The sequence below is a fragment of the Cebus imitator genome, unplaced genomic scaffold (assembly GCF_001604975.1).
Source record: "Cebus imitator isolate Cc_AM_T3 unplaced genomic scaffold, Cebus_imitator-1.0 Scaffold19, whole genome shotgun sequence".
In the NCBI taxonomy this organism is placed as follows: domain Eukaryota; kingdom Metazoa; phylum Chordata; class Mammalia; order Primates; family Cebidae; genus Cebus; species Cebus imitator.
The window spans coordinates 4755671-4780703 of record NW_016107334.1 but is presented as its reverse complement, the minus strand read 5'-3'; the positions used below and the strand labels follow the sequence as shown (position 1 = coordinate 4780703).

Sequence of the window (25033 nt, the reverse complement as noted above, 5' to 3'; positions counted from 1 at the left end):
CTTATTTCTTCCACTGAAGTTTTAAATCCTTCAAAGTCATCTGTGAAGGCTGCAATCAACTCCTTCCAAACTCATGTTAATAATGATATTTTAACATCCTCCCATGAATCACAAATATTCTTAATGGCATCTAGAATGGTGAATCCTTTCAGAAGGTTTTTAATTTATTTTGTCCAGATCCATCAGAAAAATTCACAATCAATGACAGCTACCATTTTACAAAACACATTTCTTTAATGAGATCTGGAAGCTGAAATTACTCCTTGACTCACAGACTACAGAATAGATGTAAGTGAGCAGGCATGAAAACATTAATCTAGTATATCTCCATCAGAGCTCTTGAGAAACTAGGTACATTTTTAATGAGCAGAGACATTTTGAAAAGAACTACTTTTTTTCCTGAGCAGTAGGTCTCAACAGTGGGCTTAAAATATTCAGTAAATCATGCTGCAAATAGATGTGCTGTCATCCAGGCTTTGTTGTTCCATTTATAGAGCACAGGCAGAGTAAATTTAGTAGAATTCTTAAGGACTCTAGGATCTCTAAAATGCTAAATGAATATTGGCTTCAACTTAAGGTTACCAGCTGCATTATCCCCTAACAAGAGAGTCACCCTGTCATTTGAAGCTTTAAAATAAAACATTCTCTCTAGCTATGGATATCCTAGAAGGCATCTTCTTCAAATAGAAGGCTGTTTCCTCTACATTGAAAATCTGTTGTTAAGTGTAGCCACATTTATCAATTGTCTCAGCTAGATCTTCTGGATAAGTTGCTTTTTGGAGAAATGGTGCCAAAAAACTTGTTAGATGCAGGTTTGCACAAATTTTCAATTTGTAAAAAAAGAAAAAAAAAAGGCAATATGTGCAAATAAAGTGAAGCTTGATAAAAGGAGATGTGCCTATATAATATAAAAGGGGTGAACATGAAACTATGAAAGGCTATTTAGACTGACCAGAAAACCCAATTCTATACTTTTGGAAGACACCAGTGGGTACAGAAGGGGCATGTTCTTCCCAATCAAGGCCCTATGTAGAGAAAGGGAGAGGGAAAGAGACACCAATAATGGAGAAATGGCCTTGGCCAATCTCAGCTTAATGAAGCTCCAGAATAAAAATGTCCTTTCCTGCCCTGACCCTCCCTTTTCTTCTCTGCCCTCTAAATAAAGCCATCATATTTTCACCTGTACCTCTAAGTAATGCTCTCGGTGCCATAGTATAAAGAAAAGTCACCAAATCAAAATTCTTTCACCATTTGTTTTCCGAAGATCCATGGGCAGTGAAATGTACTATTTCTGGTATTAATTTGACACTGTCTTTGACTAATTCTATATGTCATAGAGTGACCTGGTCAGTTACTTAGGGGAACACCAGACTTAGTGTTTTGCTCTTAGAGACACATTTCCATCAAGTAGTTCTAGTTTGGTGTGGTTATAACCCCAACTGACTATTCCCAATGCTTTTGTAGGTAGATATCTGGATTATGTGTTTCTCACATTTAATATCCTCTATGACTATTTAAAGAATGCATATCATTTTCAAGCTGTCGGTTTCATAGTATCACTATACTGAACATTTCTATGAAGAATATGGTTGATCCATTCTAATTTTAAAGAAAATACATATAGAAAATATATTATCTTAATGTTGAATGTAAATTAGAGGCTTTTGGACTGCATTCTTCTAGACATGAAGTTTTTGTTGACTCCATTTTCCCCTTTGGAATATACTAATGGACTTTTTTAAAAAGGGGGGAAAAGGCTTCTAATGTATATCATATATTAATTTCTTATTAAACAGTTTTTCTTCTCTAAATGTGAAGCATTTATTGAAATCCCATCCCTTTAATGTTTGCACCATACTACTGGCCACACTACATTTTACATTTTGTGATGATTTTATATAAATGGACAAACAATCACCTATGACCCAATAAAAATCCCCACACCACTCATAAAGGCAGAAAAAGTAGTTTAAAAAGTAGAAAAGCACTAAACTAAATGAAACAAAAAAAAGCATCTAATGTGCTGCACTATTGGCTTTTTCCCCCTAGAATGATCATAATTTCAGGTCTAGAATCAGACAATAAATTTCTCATTATGCGTCTTTGCAGAAGCTGGTAATTGGGCAGTTGAAAGTCTGATTTTGGTAGATACATCTTTCAAAGCCATCAGCAAATTCTCTGCTCTGATTAAAGGAAGGGAGGAAAAAAAAATCTTCACACATTTATTTATTCTCCGTAAAGGTGGGTAGCTGAAGAGGTCAAGAACAAAATTCCATTAAATGTATCGATAAGTGTCTTACTCATTTCAGAAGTGTAATTTTTGGCACTGTGGGACCCTCCGTGGTAGAAGTCCAATGGGATTCTAATTGTACTGTAAGTGGACAAAGCATTCTCTAAGAGTGTTCTCTGACTTTGCTCACATGAACATCAGGCTGCAATTGTGACTAAAAGCTTAAACATAACACTTACGACTTACTCCTTCATGACTTACTCCTTTATGTTCATAGAAAGATTAGATCAGAATGAACACAGAAAAAATGCTCTGGGTAATAAAGCAAGTGTATCTAATTAGCATTAGTGCAGTGATAGAGTAAAACAGTTCACTGTATTAAGTTACTCTACTTGCAGCTTTATTTCTGGCACTAAAAGCAGGCTTGCAGTAAGTTCACATTAAGCCTGCAATAGCTCTGTACATATTCAATGTGCTTAAAACCAATGAAGGTGCCTTAATTCAGGAACCCTCCAATCGGGATTAGTGAGTGATGCTATTTATAGCAAAGTACAATTCCTTTAGGAATCGTATCAAGTATGTCTTGGATGTTCTCCCGTTACTCAGATAGACTACCTATTTGCTTAATTGAAAAGCAAAATTGTGCTTGTATCAGAGCCACACATACTTGCCACTAAAAACATGAAGGATGCCAAGGCTTGGATCCTCCTTTCCCTTAGAAATGCTGTTAGGAGTCTTGAATTTATTCTGATCAAGAGGAGTCCAAGAAGCTTTCTTACAATGCTGAGACATCACCAGAGCTCAGGAATAAATCCAAAATATGGTCTTAAAGCATGTGTGCACATACACACAAGTACATGTACTAACTCAAACAATATTTTGTGTACCAGGAAAAAAGTTCAAATCCAAACCCAGCAACTACAAATTCAATTTTTGACCTGTTATATTTGAAATCTGCTGCATCTTGTAAATGAATGTGCTCAAAAAAAAAAAATGACTGAAGTAATGATTATCCCATTTAGAGACGCTTCTGAATTTTAGTGTCTTTAACATCAGACAAAAATTAAAAGTTTGATGGCATAGATTGAAAATAGTCTTTCTTAGCTATTTTAGGATCAGATCCTTTTAAGCACACAATGAAAATATTTTTAAAAGCCCTTTAAAAACCAGGAGGCAGATGTTCAGGTAAAACCAAAGCCACAGGATTGTTTATTTTAATAAAGCTATTATATGTGTAGCCCCAAATTAGGAGTGGCACTCAGGCCAGGATATGTCTAAACCATCACCACCTGTTTGCCCTGAAAAATCAATTAAAGTCACACTTTCATAGCAGTCCCCTTCTAAACAATAAAACGTAGCTTCATCATGAGACTTGAGGCGCTCAGAGGGAACACGTTTGAAACCTAAATCCTGAGTCTCACATTACTTATAAACTAACTACAGTAAAAACAGCCTTTGGGGCAGTGGCAGAAATGAGAGGGAGAAGGAGATGACAAAGACGAAGAAGGGGAGAAATCCCTACTTCCACTGATTTCATACTGAGAATCATACCTCCTTTTGGCGAATTCCAATAATTTCTTCAAAGGCTCTATTTTTTTCTTTTTTTTTTTTTTCTCTTTCAGAACAGAATTCTGCACTATATTTTCTGTGCAATAGAAGAGATCCAACTTTGCAAGTTGAAAGCAAGGGCACTAAAGCCATCGCAAGTGTTTTAGTAATTAAACGAATATGCATAATGAACCATATGCCCAAAGGGCCTGTTCTTCATGTGGGCCAGATTTTTATTTGAATTTTTAATTTTTATATACAGATGAAACATTCAGTGTAATCTACCAACAGTGTGAGATAACATGCAATCAGAGAAAGTGCAAGGGACAGTCCACGCAGAAGCAGGAACAGGAGAGACTACAGAAATGTTCTTCAGAAGATTTTGATTCAAATGTGTTTTCCCCCTCCAGCAATTGTTCTCGTCATCTGCTCAGAGTCTTCAAGAGACACATATAACGAATACACTGACAGCTTTATACAGGATGAGTAAAATACAGTGCCGTCAGCTGAAAAGTGTGAAAATCCCATGGGACAAACAAGGATTTCTTAAAAAAAAAAAAAAAAAAAAAAATCCTTCTACACCCATCAGTCAGACTACCATCTTGAATTACAGGGAATCCTCCCAGGTCTCTTTCGGAAGCTACATAAATATTATATTGCAGGCTCTAGGACACATATATTAGCAATTTGAACTGATCTAAGAGGAATTCTTACTTCTCAATGACGCACCTGTGCGTAGTGGGTAGAAAACGCTCGAGGTGGAATGCAAGCTTGCGCTCTCCACTCCTTCCTACAGCAACATAGGCTATGAATTTAAGGAGTTCGTTATGCTCTTTGCAAACAGACAGCTCCCCGATATTTCCTAAATTGCCATCAGGAAAGAACTACTAGAACCTTTCTTTAAGCTTTACAGTGTCATTTAGAAAACACTGAGTTATAATCAAAGCAATGTAAGAGACAGTCTGATAAAACTGCTATATCAGCTCTCAGACTCACAAGATTGACTTAGGATTCTCCAATGCAGAAAGGAGACCTCTTTTTCAAATGTGTCTCTATATCATTTGAAGTTTACAGTGATGGGTCTGGACAAAGTTATCACGTCCTAAGTGTGGGCTGGTCTTGCATATGCCTAATTCAAAGGAAACATTTCAGAATGGGGGTGTCTTGGGGAGAAGGTGTAAGTTGGGGAGATGCACAAAGCAAATGTAAATTTTGCCTATTTTCTACGCATTTAGCTACAATAACCTAAATGCAGAATGCTCCATCGGGTGTTATGGCACTGCGAAAAGATTATGACAACAAATCAGATCAAAAGTCCAAGTGAAGCCTTGGACCCTTTTCAGCCCCCCTCTGGGACACAGAGATGCTGTGGTTTTCACAATGTAAACACCAGAAATGGAATGCAGAGCATTTAAAGAGCAAGTAACAATGGAACTGTAAATAACATCTCTTACTGCTTTCACTCCTAATTCAGAGTTTATGCCTTTGACACCATCTAGGTTACTTGATCTAGTGGTCTCAGCGGAAAGACAGATAAACTTCAACTGCAGGCAGAAGACAAAAATTGACAAGAAGCGTCACCTTTCTTGACTGTTTAAATCCTTTAAGGAAGTGTCTGAGCAATTAGAGAGGGAGTGTAATCTTTGCAGAGTACATTAACACTCTCCGACCTTCCAGACAATAGATCAGACCTCAGACACATAATGCTTCCCCAAGGCTTTTTAGCCAGTGTATTTGATCTTAGTCACTCCTGTGTTACTGTAGGTATCATCTGTGTAGAAGGCATTATTCATGAGCACTACTGTCCACTGACTCTTAGGCTGGACTGCAGTCAAGCAAAAAGCAGGAAAGACACCATAATTCTCAGCAATATCTCCTGTATCTTTAAGATGGAGTCTGCGAGCAGGTCCAGATATCTGGAAAATATTCTTTTGCATTTATTTTTAAGCTACAAAGTCTGTAATGTAAAAGTGTATTAATCACATTAATACCCCTAGGTCATTAGACAATCATCGGGCGTAAATGAAACCAACCCCCCAAAACATGCCATACTTTTTGTTTGTAAAATGAACTTCATAATACAGTCACTGGGAAAAATACCATGAGTGATACACAACACTGGAAAATGCAAAATAAAACAGAAGGGGAAAATCAAAGAAAATCCTTGCACTGCAAGCTTTTAAATCTTCATCTATCCTGCAGGTTACTCTGCAGGACATACTAGTCAGGCAATAACCTATTTCCTGATGAACACATCCTGTTCCAACTGCTAATCTCACAGTGGAAGCTTGGCTTTTACCATTTATTATAAACATTTTAAAGAACTGCTTACCACAATATATTTTTTAATGGATTAGATTTTGGTCAGCTGCTAACAGAGCAGAGAACTGAATATTTTTTATATGAAGGCTGCAAAATAGGTTTTCAGAGTGTCTGACTTACATTCCACTCCTCTCCCTCATGAGTAATTGGAAGAACAATTGAAACAGAATATAAGAAGGCCAGAGGTTTCTTTTCTTTTTCTGCCTCTTCTATTGTATCATAAAAAAAAATTTTGGATCCAAGTGTACAGCATACAAGACATTACTGGTTTCAACTTTACTGTAAGACTTAGTGAAATGTTCAGAAGAAAGGCAAAGACTGCAATTCACATAATTTGCTCAAGACCATCACAATTGTCTGCTGATGACACTCAACATCTAAAGCCTAAAGTGTTTAAACCAAAATAATCACATTTTCTTAGAATCAAGGGAGCTCCCCCTTGAAAATGTACACTGCAAGGTTTTCTAAATGAGACTACAAGAAAATAGGAAAGCTGAAAATTAGCTTTATCCTTTAGAGTTATCATTTTCAGACTCAAAGTTAAAAAATGGTAAATGAATATATATAGTCACAGAAAGCAATTTAAAAACTCTTTAATCTTAATTAGCAGAAAAGAAAGAGCTCCTATCTTCTGAATGCTTTCACTTTGCTTTGACAATCCTTCATGTCCGAAATAACGAAAAGAATTGGAAAAAAAAATGTTATATTCACTATGTATTTTCTAATGTTATACGTGTGTGTGTGTGTGTGTGTGTGTGTGTGTGTACATACATATATATATAATATTGTGTTTTTATCCCTGGATAAAATAGCTTTCAAGAAATTCGTGATCCTATTCACATTAAAGCTAACTTGAAACAACTAGCTAAGGGAGGAAAAGCCCTCTGGAAGCAACTAGATTTGATATTATGATTTGAAGGAATGTCTCTGTGAACACACACACACACACACACACACACACACAGCATCATGCCTAAGCCATGTCACACCCAAGAGCAAAGGCCTTCATAGAAGCTAAACCTAGCCAATGGCATAAGCATCAAATTTTGGCTACAGGTTAAAGAAAGTAAAAATGATTGTTTTAAAAGCCTTAATATGGTTATCTTTTTAATTAAATCTGTACCAACTGGGCAGTAATCTGGATCTTATTTCTTCTGCATAATCTAAATGTGCTATAGAATATCTGAGAAAATTATTATAAAAACAGAACAGAAAATTATACAACATGAAAATGTGATTTTTTTTTTACTAATGTAATGATTTCTGCTTGTAGACGATTGTATCAAATTAAAAATAAATTGCTGAAATTAAAATCCCCAAGAAGTAACCCACAGAAATTTACCTTAGGATTTTATCATTTATGAGTTTCTATCGCCACCTGCAGGACTATCTTTAAGTAAACTCAAGCAATTGTTAAGCTATTTGTTCTTTTTTCTTTCTTTTTCCTTTTTTCTCTCCCTCCTATTCCCCAACCCTATTTTTGATTAGATTTCCAGAAAGTCAATTTTTTAAAAAACATATAGATTAATAAAAATGTAAAATCACCAATGAAATGCAAAATCAAATTTGCCCAAAGAGATGCAGTTAATGAGGCCACAGTCAGCTCATTTTTTAACAGCTGAACACACTCCCATTTTCCTACTGTGAAAAGTAGAATTTGGGGATGGGGGTTAATGAATTAGCCTATAGATGTTTTCTTACAAAAAATGTGACAGCCTCAGTGATTTCCCAGGAAAAGTGCTCTTGCTACGGGCCACAAAATGTTTATAATTGCATGTACCTGGCTTAATCCAGAGCAGAAGAAATGTGGCTATTAACAAATGCATACTTAGTTTAACAAGCGATATTCTATTCCTTCTTAAAGAGAAGACAATGTAAGATAAAGCTTCACTAAAAGTGTCACTGAAGCCTAATAAAGTAAGAACAAGTTTGTATATAGCAGAAGTCAAAACTTAAACACCTCCCAAACACAAAAACACAGTTCAACATCATCATTCTTGTCATCACTGTTATCATCTTCATTACCGTCATCGCAACATTTTGATGAGGAAAATTCATCTGTTCTATGGGAAGAGTCAGCCAAGTGCGCACTGAAGAAATGATACAGATTTATGTCTCCCTATGGCATGTGACCACTCAGAGTAGCAACTCCAAAGACCCACAAACTATTTTTATTCAAATGTAAGATGAGGGAAAATGTACCTAAAAAAAAAAAAGAGTTCAAGGACATTGTATATATGTACACATGAACTAAAACCATAATTGCAAACTTTATGACTATACAAGCTGCACTTTGTAAAAATAGTGTAGGGCTGAGAATCCTCTGTTCAAACAAGTGAAGAGACCTTGAGAAAATCACTTTCCCAAAGCCTTTCTTCTTCCCCTTAGACTTAGCATGAAAGCCCCTCCTACCTTATCATTCTATGGCTCCATCTTTTCTAACTAAAACAGCAGCTGCTGGGTCTTGCTTAACCCAGTGAGGCTCAGATGTATATTTCTGTTTTGTTTTGTTTTTTCCCTCGACAAAATGAAGCATCCCAGACAATGAATTAAAACAGAAACTTTAAAGAGCTTGGGAAGCAATAGAAAAATCATTTTAAAAGGCCAAAAGCAATATGGATGTAGGTAATGAGAGAATCCCAGCAAGACTAAAACAGTCATTAAACACTGTACAAGAGCAAGGCTTAGATGATTACAACTGAACCTGATTTTGATTAAATATCAAAATCTTTATTTTTGTATAGGTGATATGTGCACAATCAGGCTAATAAAAATGTTTCTCTAAAATGCGTTTTATTTAAAAAACCAATGACTCTCTCTCTCTCTCTCTCTCTCTCTCACACACACACACACACACACACACACACACAGCCAATGACACAACCCCAGGATAAAGGGAGCAGTAACAAAACACACCTTTCTGAATCATAAATCAGATGGCAAAACTACAACATGCTATAGTAAACCCTAACTAGACCACAAGGAAGGTTTCTCTCCATAAACATCAGATCAGGCAGCTAGAATGATTACTGGGCTCTCTAGTAACTGTCACCTGTGGTGGGTCTAATTACAGGCTACCCCAGCAAGCACGCCCACATCACATAGCAATAAAAGGGCCCTCTGCTTGCCAAGTGCAGCCAGACAATGGCGAGCACACGCCACCTGATGGGGAGCCCCAAAAGATCAGCCAGAGAGACTAATAAAAATGACAGCTTAGAAACAAATGACAAAGCTCAGACTGGGAAAAAAAAAGGCAATATCAAATTAGCCAGATATCTAAATGCTGAGCATGGTTCTTCAACAGGTCAAAACCTACATAGGGAACTGTTTTCACACACACCAGGTCTGGTCCTATTTCTAAATATTCTTTTCTGTTTTTTCATCACACAAAATGCTTGCACATCCAGGTGTCACATATAGAAACAAATGAAAGGGAGAAATGGGGTTCAGTTCAGAAAACATCAAAAATAGAATACTCTTAGATTCAGGGGGCATGATGCCAGTTAGAGATTTGCTAGTACTCTTCCTCCTCCTGGCTGCCTTTTGGCCATTTTGCTGCTAATTAGCACTACCCCTGGATGGGCAGGATCAAGAAAAAGCCAGAAAAAAACATGTATCAGACAAGAATATGAAGTTGCTAAGTTGTTTTAGCCACTGATGCGGCCATAGACTGTTATGATCAGGGGAGGTGCAGGAAGGAAAAGAAAACAACATCTGGTAACAGATGGTTTTCACTAGTTCTAGCACCCTTCCAAGAAGCACTGATTAGATGCCTACTGTGTACAGAACATTATCCTAAGCAGTAAGAATAGGTACAAAAATGAAAGACTGGGCCTTTGCCTTTCTGCAGCTTGCAATATACTAAAACAATCCTTCAATCATTAGGCTGTGTTACACTGCATAACTATTTAACATATGACATTAACCGGAAGTATTAGATCATTGAAATAAAATACCTTCTCTTCTTTTTTCTTTTGGGACAGGTTCTCACTATGTTGCCCAGGCTCGTCTCAAACTCTGCCTCTGTCTCTTAAAGTGCTAGAACTACAGGCATACACCAACTATTTTTGACATGAACCGAATTTATTAGGTCAAGCCTGAAGAGTATTATCATAGCCTTGAGGTAGAACTCTGGCTTTGGCATCTGGTGGTTAAATATACACTTTGTAGCCCTGGAAATGGTTGATTTCTGAATATTAACCACAGCACACAACAGCAAGGTTGGTATTGCCACCCTGTCATTGAACAGGTTCTCAACAAGTCCAGGTCCACAAAAACACTTTGCAATGAATTAGCATGAGAGAGAGCGGGAGCGAGAGCGAGAGAGACAGAGAGAGAGAGTGTGTGTGTGTGTGTGTGTGTGTACGTGTATGTGTGAGGCCTTTCTCTGAATTCGAAGAATACCATTACCCACCAATAGTTACATCAGACAGTAATTCCTACCCACACTTGCAGCCCATTCCATGTTTTTAAAATATTTCCATGCTTATAACCTAATTTTATCCCCAAAGAGCACATTTTTCTTATGATATGCTTGAATAATCGAAAGATTACCTTTTGTTTTCAAATATAAGGGAGGATGGTAGAAGAAAGTTAGAGGAATAAAGCAGGGAAACCAAGGAGGTGAGGACAGGGGCACAGTAGAAGCGATAAATGGAGTGAAGAGGAGGAAGAGAGAGAGGAAGGGAGGGGAAAGGAAGGGTGAGTAGAAAATAGGGGAGGAAAGTAGATAGACTTATGAGTGCTCAGTATGAAAATGCATCTTTGCATTTCAATATCTAGCACTGTATTAGATACTCAAACCCATCGCTTCTTGTGGAAAGGGGAAAGAGAAAGAAGGAAGAGGGATGAGGCAAGAGAGGAAGGTACAGGGAGGAGAGAGAAGGAGCAAGCCTGAAGAAGGTGGTAGTCAAGCACCAGTTGCATTAAGGGGCTACAAGATCTCTAGAGTCTTTTCTTTAAGACTAAAGATTGTAAAATCTGATCAAGTTCAAATTAACAGTAGGGTATCTCTGGAAAGCAGAGTGAATTAGACTGAACCACTTGGAATCTGCAAAAGACAAGGAATCTGTATTAGTCAGGGTTTCAGGGTTCTCTACAGGGAGAGAACTAATGGAATACATATATATATATATATATATATATATATATATATATATATATATATATATATATGTATGTATGTATAAAGGGAAGTTTATTAAGTATTATAACATACAATCACAAGGTCCCACAATAGGCCATCTGCAGGCTGAGAAGCAAGGAGAGGCAGTGTGAATTCCAAAACTGAAGATCTTGGAGTCCAATGTTCGAGGGCAGGAAGCACCCAGCATGGGAGAAAGATGTAGGCTGGGAGGCTAAGCCTGTCTCTCTCCTCACATTTTTCTGCCTACTTATATTCTAGTCATACTGGCAGCTGATTAGATTGTACCCACCCAGACTAAGGGTGGGTCTGCCTTTCCCAGCCCACTGACTCAAATGTTAACCTCCTTTGGTAATACCCTCACAGACACACTCAGGATCAATACTTTGCATCCTTCAATCCAATCAAGTTGACACTCAGTATTAACCATCCCAGAATCCTAAACAGAAAATTCAGAGGAGACAGAAAAGCTGTGCTTGCAAGTGCATACCAACAGAAAGCTCAGAAAAGACAGTGGTAGTGACACTGGGTCTCACACAGCGTCTGGACCTCTATATACAAAAGGGGGTATTAGCCATTTATATATAACAGGCTGTGTGAATATGGCAGGGTGTGCTGTGCTATGAGTCAAATAATTGAGAGCTAATGTTTACTAGTCAAAATTGGAATGCTCCAAAAAAGTGATTTCATTCAGTCTCTCTCTGATTCTGTCTGGAATCACAGCTCACTTACAGAGTTGAAAATATAAACATGAAAATAAGCTAAAATAGTTAATAGTGTCCTTTTAAATTTTTTAACAGATAATCTTTTTAATGCAATTACTGTAATTTTATCAAATTGCATAATTAGTTAATGCCTGAGAACTTGCCAGTAGAAGGTGCAATTATGTTGTAAAAATTATACTCACAATATGCAATGATGGATTGTTCCTATTTTTTAAAAAAAATGCTAAAAAAACTTTAAATATTTTGAAAGTATATTATGTAGTCCTTCATGAAAAGAAAGACAGGGAAACTATCTTATATATGTTAAATAATAAGAGACCAAATACTTTAAGCATTTAATATACCTATACATTTTACATATATGTGTGTGCACTTATATATACACACTTTTAATATGTCTAAAAACCCCTCTTCTTCTGGTTATTATAACTGTGGAATTTCTGTCTTTCAGCTTTAAAGACATACTTTTATTTATTTATTTATTTTTTGAGACAGAGTTTAGCTCTTGTTGCCCAGGCTGGAGTGCAATGGCATGATCTTGGCTCACCACAGCCTCCGCCTGCTGGGTTCAAGCAATTCTCCTGCCTCAGCCTCCTTCCTTAGTAGCTGGGATTACAGGCACGCGCCACCATGCCCAGCTAATTTTTTGTATTTTTAGTAGAGACAGGATTTCACCATGTTGACCAGGATGGTTTCGATCTCTTGACCTCGTGATCCACCCACCTCAGCCTCCCAAAGTGCTGGGATTACAGGCCTGAGCCACTGTGCCTGGCTTGAAATACTTTTTTGAGCACCAACTGCACACACACCTACCAAATGGGCAACAATGTCTGCTATACACATCCAATTGTGACTTCTGGTGGATGTCACAGCCAATGAAAGAGCTTAATCAAGTGCAGGTGCATTTTGTTGTGAATAAATTGGTGACAGAACTTAAAGTAAATCTTTTAGACACAGTTAACACATAAATAATGAAAGCATCAAAAAGACATTTGACCAGCATTATTTAAAGAGTCTAATCTCAAAACAAAGTTGTAATTGCATTTGTCATTTCTACCAAAGCAAAATGAATCTGAATGTTTTTCGGTCCACAGAGCAATCATGGAAAACGGCAGTCTTCAAAGCGTTGCCTTTGATTTTTACCAAACAGCTCTCACAAAACATCCAACAGAGCAACTTTTAATTTCTCAAATGTCCTCTGCTTTTTTGTGTGCATGTGTGCGTGTGTGTGTGTGTGTGTGGTGTGCAAAAGTACATGTATGTTGGAAGGATTGGCTCTATTACTGCTACTGTTGTTTTTAAGTTCTATGTGAAATTACTTTACATTTTCTCAATATTCTAGGATCTCTAAAAGCTAAGAATTCTATATATGTTAAATACGGGATATCACCAAGCAAGTGGACAGTTGTATTTTGTTAACTTTATGGATGGAGAGGTTGATTGATGCTTTAATTTGTATATTGTATTTCAGTCCTTGTCAACTTTGAAAAGTAAATTCTTTATTTTCTACACTAAAAAAAAAATTAGAAAAAAAGTCACAGATGTTAAAATCATAGCTTTATGAAGATACTCATTGATATATGGTACACTTAGATTACTTTTAAAGATCAAACATCCAACTAAAAATTTAATAAAACGAAGAATCCATCAATGCCCAACAAACTAGCCTCCCCTGACGCCACAGGTGTGTGCCTGAAAGATTGGTGGAAAATGAAAGGAAACTGCATAAATGCAATTCTATGTTAAAAGCATCAGGAAACCTTTGCTGTTTAAAATAACCTTCCGATGATGCCATCTGTCAAGTAAATACTATTTTATCATATGAAAAATGCATTTATATACTAATATAACTTTAGGTCTTTCTATAGACAACACTGGGGTTTATAAAATATAAGTACGTCATAATAAAACACCCATACATGATTCAACCTACCAAGATAAATATCACAATGCAAAGTTATCTTTTGAGAACGTTCTTCATTATGATCAAATAATGTATTAGCACTGAGATACTGTATCTATGAAATAAAGATCCCCACTAGAAATATGGGCCTATTTCTTTTATAGTCATTATTTCAAGATATTTTAAAAGAACATATTACTGTGGATAGTTATTCTCTTCTACCCTATCCCTTTTTCTTAACAACTTGGAGTACTTAAAAAAAAAAAAAAAACACTGAAAAGTACAAATGCCTTCCATGACCCCTTCCACTAATTATTTTCCTTTTTTCTTTCTTCTCTCCTTGAAAATCCCTCTACATCATCTAAAAGCATTCCTCAAAGGTGGGGAAAAAGTAAGTTGGACTCTAATTTGGGGCTCAGTTTAGAACCAAGCCTCTAGGGTTCTTCAGATCATCCAGCTGGATCCCAAGGATGTCAAATGCATGTGATGCCCAGGGTCTGGGCACTCCCACATCTGGCTTCTTCAATTTCGGTCTCATCATCACTTGTGAATAAAATGACTGAGCTAAAGAATTATTCCTACCCATGTAATGAGGGTTTTTTCCTCTACAGTATCACAGCTTGGAAAAGGCTTAATCACCACACATAATATCTAAATACAGATCTTAAATGATCAGTATGGTTGCTCCTGGAGTCATTATCTAAATACAAGGACAACAAGTGCTGCATCCTGGGCATCAGTGAGAGGCAGAATAGCGGAAGGGGTAAGCCTGTGGAGGCTAAAGCAAGATGACCTGGGTTTCAATGCCACCTCTGCCTCATACATACACATGAAGCTCTGTTACTGTACTTGACCTCTATAGGTTTATTTTTCTCAATTGTAAAAAGAAGATAGTAATGACAGTAATCACCACCCACATCAGCATGTTGTGGTGGGAACTAAATTTATAAAATCCTTGGGACAGTGTCTGATAGTAAGCACTGAAATAACAAACTATGAATATCCCTAGAGTCAAAATCTGTGGGGGAATGGCCATGTACATGTCTTGTGTATATGTTGTGTATAAAATATCACATATATTTACAAATCTATTCATAAGGAAATATACAGGTGCACTTATTTAAGGCAAAATATTTTAGTTCTATTTGGCCTCGGTCAGTAAGTGGATATCTCCTATTAATTTGTTTTTCAACTGGGAAAGCCAAGAATGTGACTTTTTGAAGGAAGAAAAAAGAAAAAATATACTTAATACAATCAAGTAAACCTTAGAAAATACAAGATACCAAAATATCTAGAAAACACAGGGGAAGGAGAAAGATTCAAAAGACAAAATGAGAAAGATTTTCAATGTTCACCCTAACAAGAAGAACTAAATCTGTAGAAATTTGATTTGGAATGCTTTGACCACCCTACAAATGCCCATGTTTAATTTCTTACGATAACAATAAATTCAATGCTATGCAGCAACATTAACATAAGAGGTGCCAGTGAATTACAGATAACTTTCTTCTCTCATGTTGGGACTACAACCAGCCCGGAAGTGTAGCAGTGATAGATCACGTGGTAGAGGAAGTTGAGGCTTGGATCATCTAGCAGGGTGAGTTTTTCACGTTTGTCCATCTACTTCTGATGAGACACCCTGTGGACCTAGATCTTAAGAGCCTGCTTTTTTTTTTAACTCCTGCTTTCAACAAGGTATGATTATGTTCATGCACATGTACACAGGCATCCATGGAAAACATATGGTTTGCTTTCATAAAGTCTTAACATTGATTTTGAGAATAGATTAAACACGATTCTACAATGTTCACGTTTGTATCACCTGGAACCAGAGTCCAGAACATAAAGTTAGTAGGCTACTTTATGTTTTCTCACAAAACAGAGGAAAAAAGCATCCCTTTGGTTCTGCCCTTAGTTTGTTGTGTTAGTGTCACTTCCTGTACCATCACAGGAAGAATAGCCCAACCAGGGACTGGTTCGACTAAAATAGCACCTTTCACATCTGTGCAGTGAACCCTCAACCAACACATACGCTAATTTCAATTAGAGGACCTGACCACAGGTCATTTAATACATCCTTGGCTTAAAACCTTGCTTCAGACACCACCAAACTGTTCTGCTCTGTAATGCCAAGGCGAGCAGTTGGAACATGAACAAAGTGTCACAATGATGAATAAAGACACCAAGCAACATTCTGTCTTCAACACATCACAGGAGAACATCCATCAGTGTGTGTCACCTCTGACAGATATGGCAGGTGCAGAGTGAAGAAAGGCAGAGGAGAGCCTGGGGTTGGGGATCCAACATTTTGCAGAAAGACAACCCATCATGAAGTCCCACAGACTCCAGGACACAGTGCTACAGCCAAGGCAGCCCCCAGGTGTGCAACCCCATCAGTCCCCTCCAGACAGGTAACAGGTCTACAGGCAAGGTACATGAATGCAACACATTTTCAAAGAAAAGGAAATGAAGGCTTGGCTACCCATAATCTTACTAAAAGAAAAATGAAAGAAGATGAAACTGCCCTACAGACCCCAGTGTGTGATGCTCCCCTCCCTGTGTCCATGTGGGGAGGGACAGAGCGGGTGGGGAGTTGGGGAGAGAGAGCATGGGGAGAAATGCCAGATACAGGTGATGGGGAGGAAGGCAGCACATCACACTGCCATGTGTGTACCTATGCAGCAATCCTGCATGTTCTTCACATGTACCCCAAAACCTGAAATGCAATAAGAAAAAAAGAGAAGATGAAACAGAAATATATTTTTTATTCTGTCCCAAGAAAGCATTTTCTGTATAGCCTCTCACTTTAATAGGAGAAATGGTTTTGGAATAATCATCACAACAGGAATAACAAAAACCATTTTTAACACAATTACACTTCATCAGCTTAAGGAGGGGATGTATCTACCATGTTATATCTGCGGTATTTCTGAGAATCACCAAGGCCGGTCAACATACACGTGGTCTAAATTTTTTAAAGTAGTTTTAAATTAAAAGAAAGTGAGTTTAAGTGAGCTCTTTTATTCCAGTACTTTCAGGACAACCAAATGATGGAATGTATGCATATAGCATGTCTAATTGGCTCTGCATTTTCTTCAGTGGTGTCCAATGGGAAATGTCCCTATACACACACTCACATAAACCCATGTGTCCTTGCAACACCATGCTTCAGAAAACCAGCAGCAAGAACACCACTTTGATCTTCCTTGCAGTGAGCCTTAGAGACGTTAGGGTACAACATGGCAGCCTGCATTCTCCAGCCTGGGGGAGGGCTCTTCTCCGAGGCATGAAGCCCAGCAGGGAGGAATCCCTCAGAGAACAGGCAGTGGAGATGTGACTCCATTTCCAAGGCTCCCTTCCTGTTTAGAAGTTCCCTCTATTAGACAACCTATTTCTATTCATCTGTTCTAATCTTTCTTCAGATCAAGCCAGCAGCCCATTAATCATTTCTGTCATCTCCCTCCAGAATCCACGGCAACAGATCTGTTTTTCTAAAATCACAGTGCCAGAAACTAAACTCGAGAAAGAGGAAATCCTCTCCTCCTCACAGCGGCTGTCTGGGTGCTGACTGGAAGAAGCCACCAATTGTGTTCATTTTCCTCTTTTGCCCAGAAATGCATAGAACATTCCATGGAAAGTTTTGAAAGGGAATTTGGGTGAGAAGCGGCACTGGGGAGGTTGAAGAGGAACCCAATGCATGAAGCCACCAGCTGAGGAGAACGTGAGAAAGGGAAGTAGATAAACAAATGCTGAGACAATGACGGATACAGATTAATAAAACCATTATTAGTGTTTCTATTAAGGCCAAATGTTTTAGCAACTTCAGACAGCAGAAAAAGTATATGAAAGGTCAAGCCTGCAGGCAGCATGGGTCCTCTGCACTGAAGCAGTGGAGAACTAAAATAAACTCCACCAAACAAAATACTCCCCAATGGCAAAGAGAAAGCCTCTTTTGGAGCTGATATACTTGATTGCATAAAAATGTTGGGAATGACCTTGAACCCACTGACATCTTGGGCTAATAAATCGTTTTTTTCCTCCCCATTTTAAAAATAAGGCTATGCCTGTTGGGTAAGAGAGAACACAACACTGAGGATATATTGACAGTAGAAGACAGAACCACATAACATTCAGAAATCAGATTCACCAATGATCATGACCGATATTCACACTCTTAGATCACTCATGCCTCTTAATAGTTTTTATAGTGATCTTTGCACACGACAGAAATAAATGGCATGATACCAAATTTACAAAGATTTGCAGTTGGGAGGCTTGATTTCTCCTCCCATGGCTGACATTGCCAATTTGATCAAGGACAAGTCCCTTTGCAAATGAGAGAGAATGTGCTGAGATACAAAGTGAGGGCATGAGGCCAGCTGTGAAGTCTGTCCAAGATTCTTGGGCTCTCAGTGGTAGACTTAGGTGGTTTTAAGATCTCTTGCAGCTCTTTGATTCTGTGATTTTATTATGCTTCATAAGGATGGGCCAATGTCACCAGAGAAAGGAGTACATTTCATATACAAGGGTGGTTCCCCTTTGTGGGACTGAATCAAATTGTAATGTGTAATGAAGAGTATGTCCCAACTGGCTTGAAATGAATAAACATCTTTAATATCAAAGTTCAGGAATAATTTACTTAAAATCTAAATTGAACAATTCAGTTATTATTTAGTCATGTGATTTTTCAGATGCCATTTTAAAAAAATTACAGGCAGTCACTGGCACAGAATGAAAAAATATAAACGCAATGCAGGACTATACAAATGTAGCGAGGGAAACACACACATATATATATATATACCAAAAAAAACAACAACAACAATAAAAAAAAAAAAAACCACTGGTGATCTTAAATTTACCAAGAGATGGTATATGACTGGGATTTGGGGAATTTAAGGCGACTCCAAGGGTAAATTTGACCTAAGTACTGTCTTAGAAAAACAACCCCCACACAATCACCTATGCTGTAATATATTTCAGAAAGATGAATAGATGTAAATAAGAAGCAAATAATTTGAACATATAAAAGGAAACTTACCACGAATGCTATTGTACTTCTTAATGTGGATTCCCACTGGAAGCAGCTTTTAAGGAACTGCATTGTATTCCATATTGCCATAGTGATTCTTTTCACACGGTCCACATCTCTTGATAAGATCTGATTTAAAAAAAAAATGGCCAACAGGAAAGTAGATTTAAATACTCCAAATATTCCCTCTGGATCAAGTACCCTGATCATTTACATTATGTTCTATATAGATGCCAATTTAAAAAATGATAATAATAGAAAGGAGAAGAGCTGACACTTCTAAATTCTTTTTAAAATATGAACATTCACAGAGGAAAAGAGAATCAAATGCATTTTAGCATTCATCTGAAAAAGAATACCCTCTTTCAACATGTTCAGTGCAAAAATGGAACTGGTGACACTACAGAAGCCAGGTATTTAATGTTGGTGAATTTGTATGAGAAAGACACATACAAGAGTCAGAGAGAGAGAGAGTAAGAAAGAACTAGAAAGAGAGAGAGAGCTAGAGAGATACTGACACAAAATGCATGTCTATGTTGTTTAGTTTGGAAGCGAATTAATAGATTCACAATAAAAACATACAAGTATTATAGCTCATCTAGTCCAGAGGTCTACAAAACTGCAGGAGTTCTGGAAGATGTTTGAGTTCTCCCTGGGCAAGTTACTTAACTTCTCTCTTATAAAACAGAGTTGTTATTAGTTCTAATCTTATAAGTTGTTAAGAGAATGACAAAGCTTAGAAAGGTGCCTGTCACATAGTAAGTGCTTTCAAGTATTTGTATCCTTAGGAAATGTTTCAAATTTATCAAAATTTGGGGGCATTAAGTAGGAAGAGGCATGTGGGGAGGGCCATAGCATACCCCAGATTTCAGCCCTATGTTCCCAGTGCTCTCAAAGCCCAAAACCACCCCACATGGAGGTTTTGTTTTACAAAGGAAATGCCTCTCTCCCAGTTGTAGGCAGATTCATTTCAATGTGCTTGCAAAGCAGCTACCCCACCCACCTCAATGCAGGTTTTAACTTTCAAGTAAACAGAGGAAAAGGCAATAATAATAATAAAATAAGACATTTACTCAGATTACACAAAATAAATATTACGCTCAATGTTATGGCAGACCAAAACGAAATATTTGGAGGCTTCCCCTAGGAAGATGTTTAAGGCCTTTCCCAAGCATGCTCAGAAATTCATGGGAAACAAAAGGATGATAAGATGTCTTTCTATTTAACTGCTTTATGTAATCCACAGCTGCTCACCCCAAAGGAAGTAGTGGAAGTAATAAACTCCTGAAAAAGGGGACACTTTGTTCTTTGTTACACAATTGAAGAGGGACGATAGGTACAGAGAGAAATCCTGAACTGTGGAGAGTACAACAGGGAGGGACTCTGAAAACGAAATGTAAAGGTCACAGTAAAAAAAAAAAAAAAAAAAAAAAAAAAAAAAAAAAGAAAAAAAAAAAGAAAAGTGAAACTTTCCCTACGGGACCTGAACTTCACTTTTTGTTGAACTGAATGAGAGAGGAATTAAGGGCAACAGGCAGAGAGAGAGAGATCTTGCCTTCAGTATGGGCTGAAATGCCAACACATCCCAAATTTAGACCACGCAAAGGTGGTAGGAACATCCATGAGTGAAGCCCAGGCCAGAAGTCTCTAAAGATCTGCTGGGTTAATTATGTTATTGACTCCACAGGCTGCACCTCCCTGAAACTTTAAAGGGTAGAGAACGAAATGGCTGTGATTAAAGGGTGGGTAGGCAGGACAAGTAGACTCTGGAAGACATTGACAGTCTTGATGCTAGGAATTTTTGTTTATTCAATGAATCAGGATAATAATGGGGGCCTGAGACCTTCTATTTCATCCAAGAATTATGTTTTAAGTCTTCCCCTTCTTTTAAGTTTCTTTCTTTTTTTTTTTTTTTGTTTTTTTTTAAATCATTTCAGAAACCTCAATACAACTCTTATAAAATGCAATCAAACTCAAATGGTTGCAGTAAAAAAAATTTTTTTAATCTGTTGTGACAGTTTTACTGATGCCTTATGTGGAGGAACATTTCCCTTTTTTTTAGTTTTTTTTTTTTCCTTTTTTTNTGAATTTCACTCTTATTTCCCAGGCTGGAGTGCAATGGTGGGATCTCGGCTCACCGCAACCTCCGCCTCGCTGGTTCAAGCATTTCTCCTGCCTCAGCCTCCCAAGTAGCTGGAATTATAGGCGTGCACCACCACACTCAGTTCATTTTTTTGTATTTTTAGTAGAGATGTGGTTTCTCCATGTTGGTCAGGGTGGTCTCGAACTCCCATCCTCAGCCCACCTGGACCTCCCAAAGTGCTGGGATTACAGGCATGAGCCACAGCGCCTGACCAGTCATCCCTTCTTATGGAGCTGACGGAGGTCCTTATTTTAGGAGAGAAGGGGACAAAGAGAAAGAAGTAGAGAGATGGGGCAAGTGAGAGAGAGGAGGAATGAGAAGGAGGAAAAGATTCAAGGAAGAAATTATAGTCAAGTGTTAACTTCAGGTGCTGGGTGCTGAGCGTACAAATCAACAAGCCATCTACTGCACTGACCCACCTTTTTGGAGAGCTTGCGGCTGTCTTCAACAAAGCGCTTTTCCCTGGGAGTAAAGGTCCTAATACTTGCTTTGACCTATAAAGACATCATTGTTAAAAAGAGCGGCAATTATAGAAACTTCATCCATCTAGTTTTCTTAATGACAGAAAATCATGCAAATCAATAGCTTCTGACTCTGACCTTAGCAGGGACCAAAGAAATGGTAGACACATCTGGGCCCTGTACATGTTTCTGGGGGGTCTCATTTGATAAGAGTCCCTAGCATGGGTCAGACTGAGTCTAGGAGGGTACTGTCTCCACTTTGCTCATTCCCTTGGAGGTATTTAAAACCACTGCAGAGATTGAAGTTCATGAATTTTTCAAACTAACGTCTGTAAAAGATAAAACTTTCTTCTTAAATCCTTTTAAGTTAAGCTTCCAACAGTAATGTCTAGCATGTGAATAACAATTTCCAGCTTACGAAAACACATTTTTCACAGAGAATCTTATTTCCTTTCAATGGCCTGGAAAAATAACTTGATGAGCCATTTTAGCCCCATTTTACAGGGAAGAAACTGAGGCTCAGAGTGACTTAGGCACCTGTTCAGACTGAGTAAAACCTTAAAGAATCGGATTAAAGTCCTTCTCCATATCTAATGAACTGTAAAATCCCATAACCAAAACATTTTCTCTTCAAGCCTGTATCTCCCTTTTCCCTTAAACTCAGGTTTTGCTGGTATTCATACTCTATATACAAACGTTTTCCAGGAGAAAGCAGGACATGAGGCTGACCTGCTTATAATAAATGCATGTATGATTTCCTTGAAGGGAAAGAGAAGGAAATGGGAAGCAACAACACATCCTTATACTGGAGACTGTGCTGAGTTCTAGTATTACTGAGAATGTGATGGCGAAAAAAAATATATATATATACATATATATATTTAATTTACATGATATATAATATGTATTTTATATACTATACATTATATAATTATATATAACATGTTATATACATTTTATATAAAGTTTTATAATATATAGATTATACAGAAAATTATTTTCCTTTTTTTAATTTTATTCCTTGACATTTAGATTTACTAAGAACTAAACACCATCAATTCTGTTGATTCACCATCAAATCTGTTGATCGACAGAATCTGCTGATCCTGCTGATTCATCAATTATGCCGATTCTCCCTTAATACCACTTGAGAGCTGGGATATCCAGCACATTTTATGACTCAGTTTTATAACACTATTTTTCCCTCCCTCTCTGGCTGCAAAAATTCTGAAACATCTTACATTGATTTGAGCCTCCAAAAGCTGGTCACCCCTTATTTTGGGTATGGAAAAGCTGAGAAGTATGACCCAGTTACACTTACCGGATTATATATGATGTCCATCTCTAAGTAAATAACTCCTTTAAAAGCTTGTTCTAAATCTTTATTCTTTAGTACATAACAATTTGGTTGTCCATCTTTAATCTGTCACAAACAAAAGATAAAATACACATTGATGCAAAGTTACTATGTGGTCTAAAGCAAATAACCAAAATTAGCTTTGGGAAAACTGATAATGTAGAATGATCACAGATGAAGCAAATATTAAACCCACCACAAATCACCTTTTACTTCTAGAGTGCTGTTATAACACACTCTAGATAGGAAGATAAAGTGACAATCACCAGGCTGAAACTGATGTGTGGATGAAAAATACTGGTACAAATCGTTAAGTTACACATTTCCACTTACTCAAAAATGATGAATATTCTACAAAATTCCTGGCCAACACAGTTCAAGATGGTAAAGGTCATGGAGAGAAAGGAAAGACTAGGAAACTGCCATAGATTAATGAGAAGAGACTAAAGAGATAAGATGACTAAATGCAATGCGGTATTCTGGATTGGGTCCCTGAACAGAAAAAAAGATACTGGTGCAAACACTGGTGAAATCCAAATAGGGATCAGCGTTTAATCGCAATGTAACAATGTTAGTTCTTTTCAGTGTTAACAAATGTATTATGGTAGTAGTATAAGACGTCAACATTAGACTAAACTGGACAAAGTATGTATGGGGAACTCTGTATTCTCTTTGAACTTCTCTGTAAATCTGAAACTATTCCCCCCAAAAGGTTATTTTTTACAGAAATGAAGAAAGGAGCTGGTTTTAATAGTGTTTTGCTAGCCAGGAAACAATGCAAATTAAATAAATAAATCAACTTAGAACTCAGGTCAGAATCCAAAAACACTCAAAATGCACAAAGTGCCAACAAATCCTCAAAATAAACAAGTTTCTCTGCTATCCTCTCTTGGCTGGCATGTCACATCAGTTCTATACACTAGCCTACCTCTGGATCCCACACATAAGTTATCTAAGTAAAACATCTTCAGTATCATTTTGAAAACTAATTGGCTCCCATGAAAGACAAGTTAATTAGCTTGATTTAATCATTCTCTTTTCAGATTTGATGGCAGCCATGATTTTACATAGTAGTAGTACATGTACTGATTAAACTTCGTGCTTTTAAGAAGCATACCTGCTAACTCCAAAAGGGCCTCAGCAAAACTCGAGTTAATCAAAAGCTCTACTTTAGATTGTGATGATCAGAAATTTAAATAGCATAGGAAATCTAACAGCATGAAATTTGAGCCATATTTTAAAGGACTATTGCTGTCACTACAAGCATTCACACAAGTGTTCTTATAAACAGTGGTGGAAATGAGTTGAATAAGTCATGGGGGGAAACAGAGCAATTCCACTTTACAAGGGAGAGGTCATCTTCCTTCCCAAAGTCACTCCACCTCTCTCTGATTGAATAGGTTTGATACAGAAGGATGGTTTTCCTGCCCGGCAGCTAAGAGGAAGGGGGTGCCCCATAAAGACCTGGTTTCCTTCCTAAACGGTGTCCAAACTGGATTCTGAGCTTCCGCTTTGATACACAGTTTCACTTAATAAATTGTGGATGTTAAAGTTGAAAGAAATAAATACAAAAACAGCCTGACAATTTGCCAAGCTGACTTGGGTCCAGTTTAGCTTTGCTTCAACCCACAGTCATTGTACCGTTATCTTAAAATTTCCATGATTTCTCAAGGGTTGGCGAAGGATAACAGAAGAACAAGAGGTATCAGTATAAAGAGAAATATTTTATAGCAAAGGGATTTAAAAAAAAAATTTGGTAAATGACCATTTCCTATTTCCTAATGTCCGTCACATTGTGTCAGCAAAATCAGAAACCTAAGGACATTAAAGCAGCAAAGTCTGAGCTAGAATTAAACCTATGCATGTTTGGTATCTAACTATCTTTAAAAATAGAATATAAGTTTAAAAATTATAAAAAGTTTAAAAATTACAGAAAACAACTGGTCTCTTGAACTTCCACAAACACCAAATTCCTTCCCCTAAACATAAATTAGATAGGAATTTGGCATGCATCCTTTGTAAATTTTATTAAGATTTTATATTTATAAAAACAGTCTTGGCCGGGCGCAGTGGCTCAAGCCTGTAATCCCAGCACTTTGGGAGGCCGAGGCGGGTGGATCACGAGGTCAAGAGATCGAGACCATCCTGGTCAACATGGTGAAACCCCAT

At 37.4% G+C, this 25033-nt stretch overlaps 1 protein-coding gene across 15 annotated transcripts in view; it reads right to left on the bottom strand.

The window, feature by feature from the left end:
- The window catches only part of MCTP2 (multiple C2 and transmembrane domain containing 2), a 264268-nt gene that overhangs the window by 69579 nt on the left and 169656 nt on the right, over positions 1–25033 (bottom strand). For all 15 annotated transcript variants that reach the window (XM_037734928.1, XM_037734892.1, XM_037734897.1 and 12 more), the window contains 3 exons: positions 22829–22930; positions 21466–21540; positions 18913–19032 (listed from right to left, as the gene is read on the bottom strand). In XM_037734928.1, the coding sequence (XP_037590856.1) occupies positions 18913–19032; positions 21466–21540; positions 22829–22930 (297 nt within the window). The remainder of the gene's footprint in view (positions 1–18912; positions 19033–21465; positions 21541–22828; positions 22931–25033) is intronic.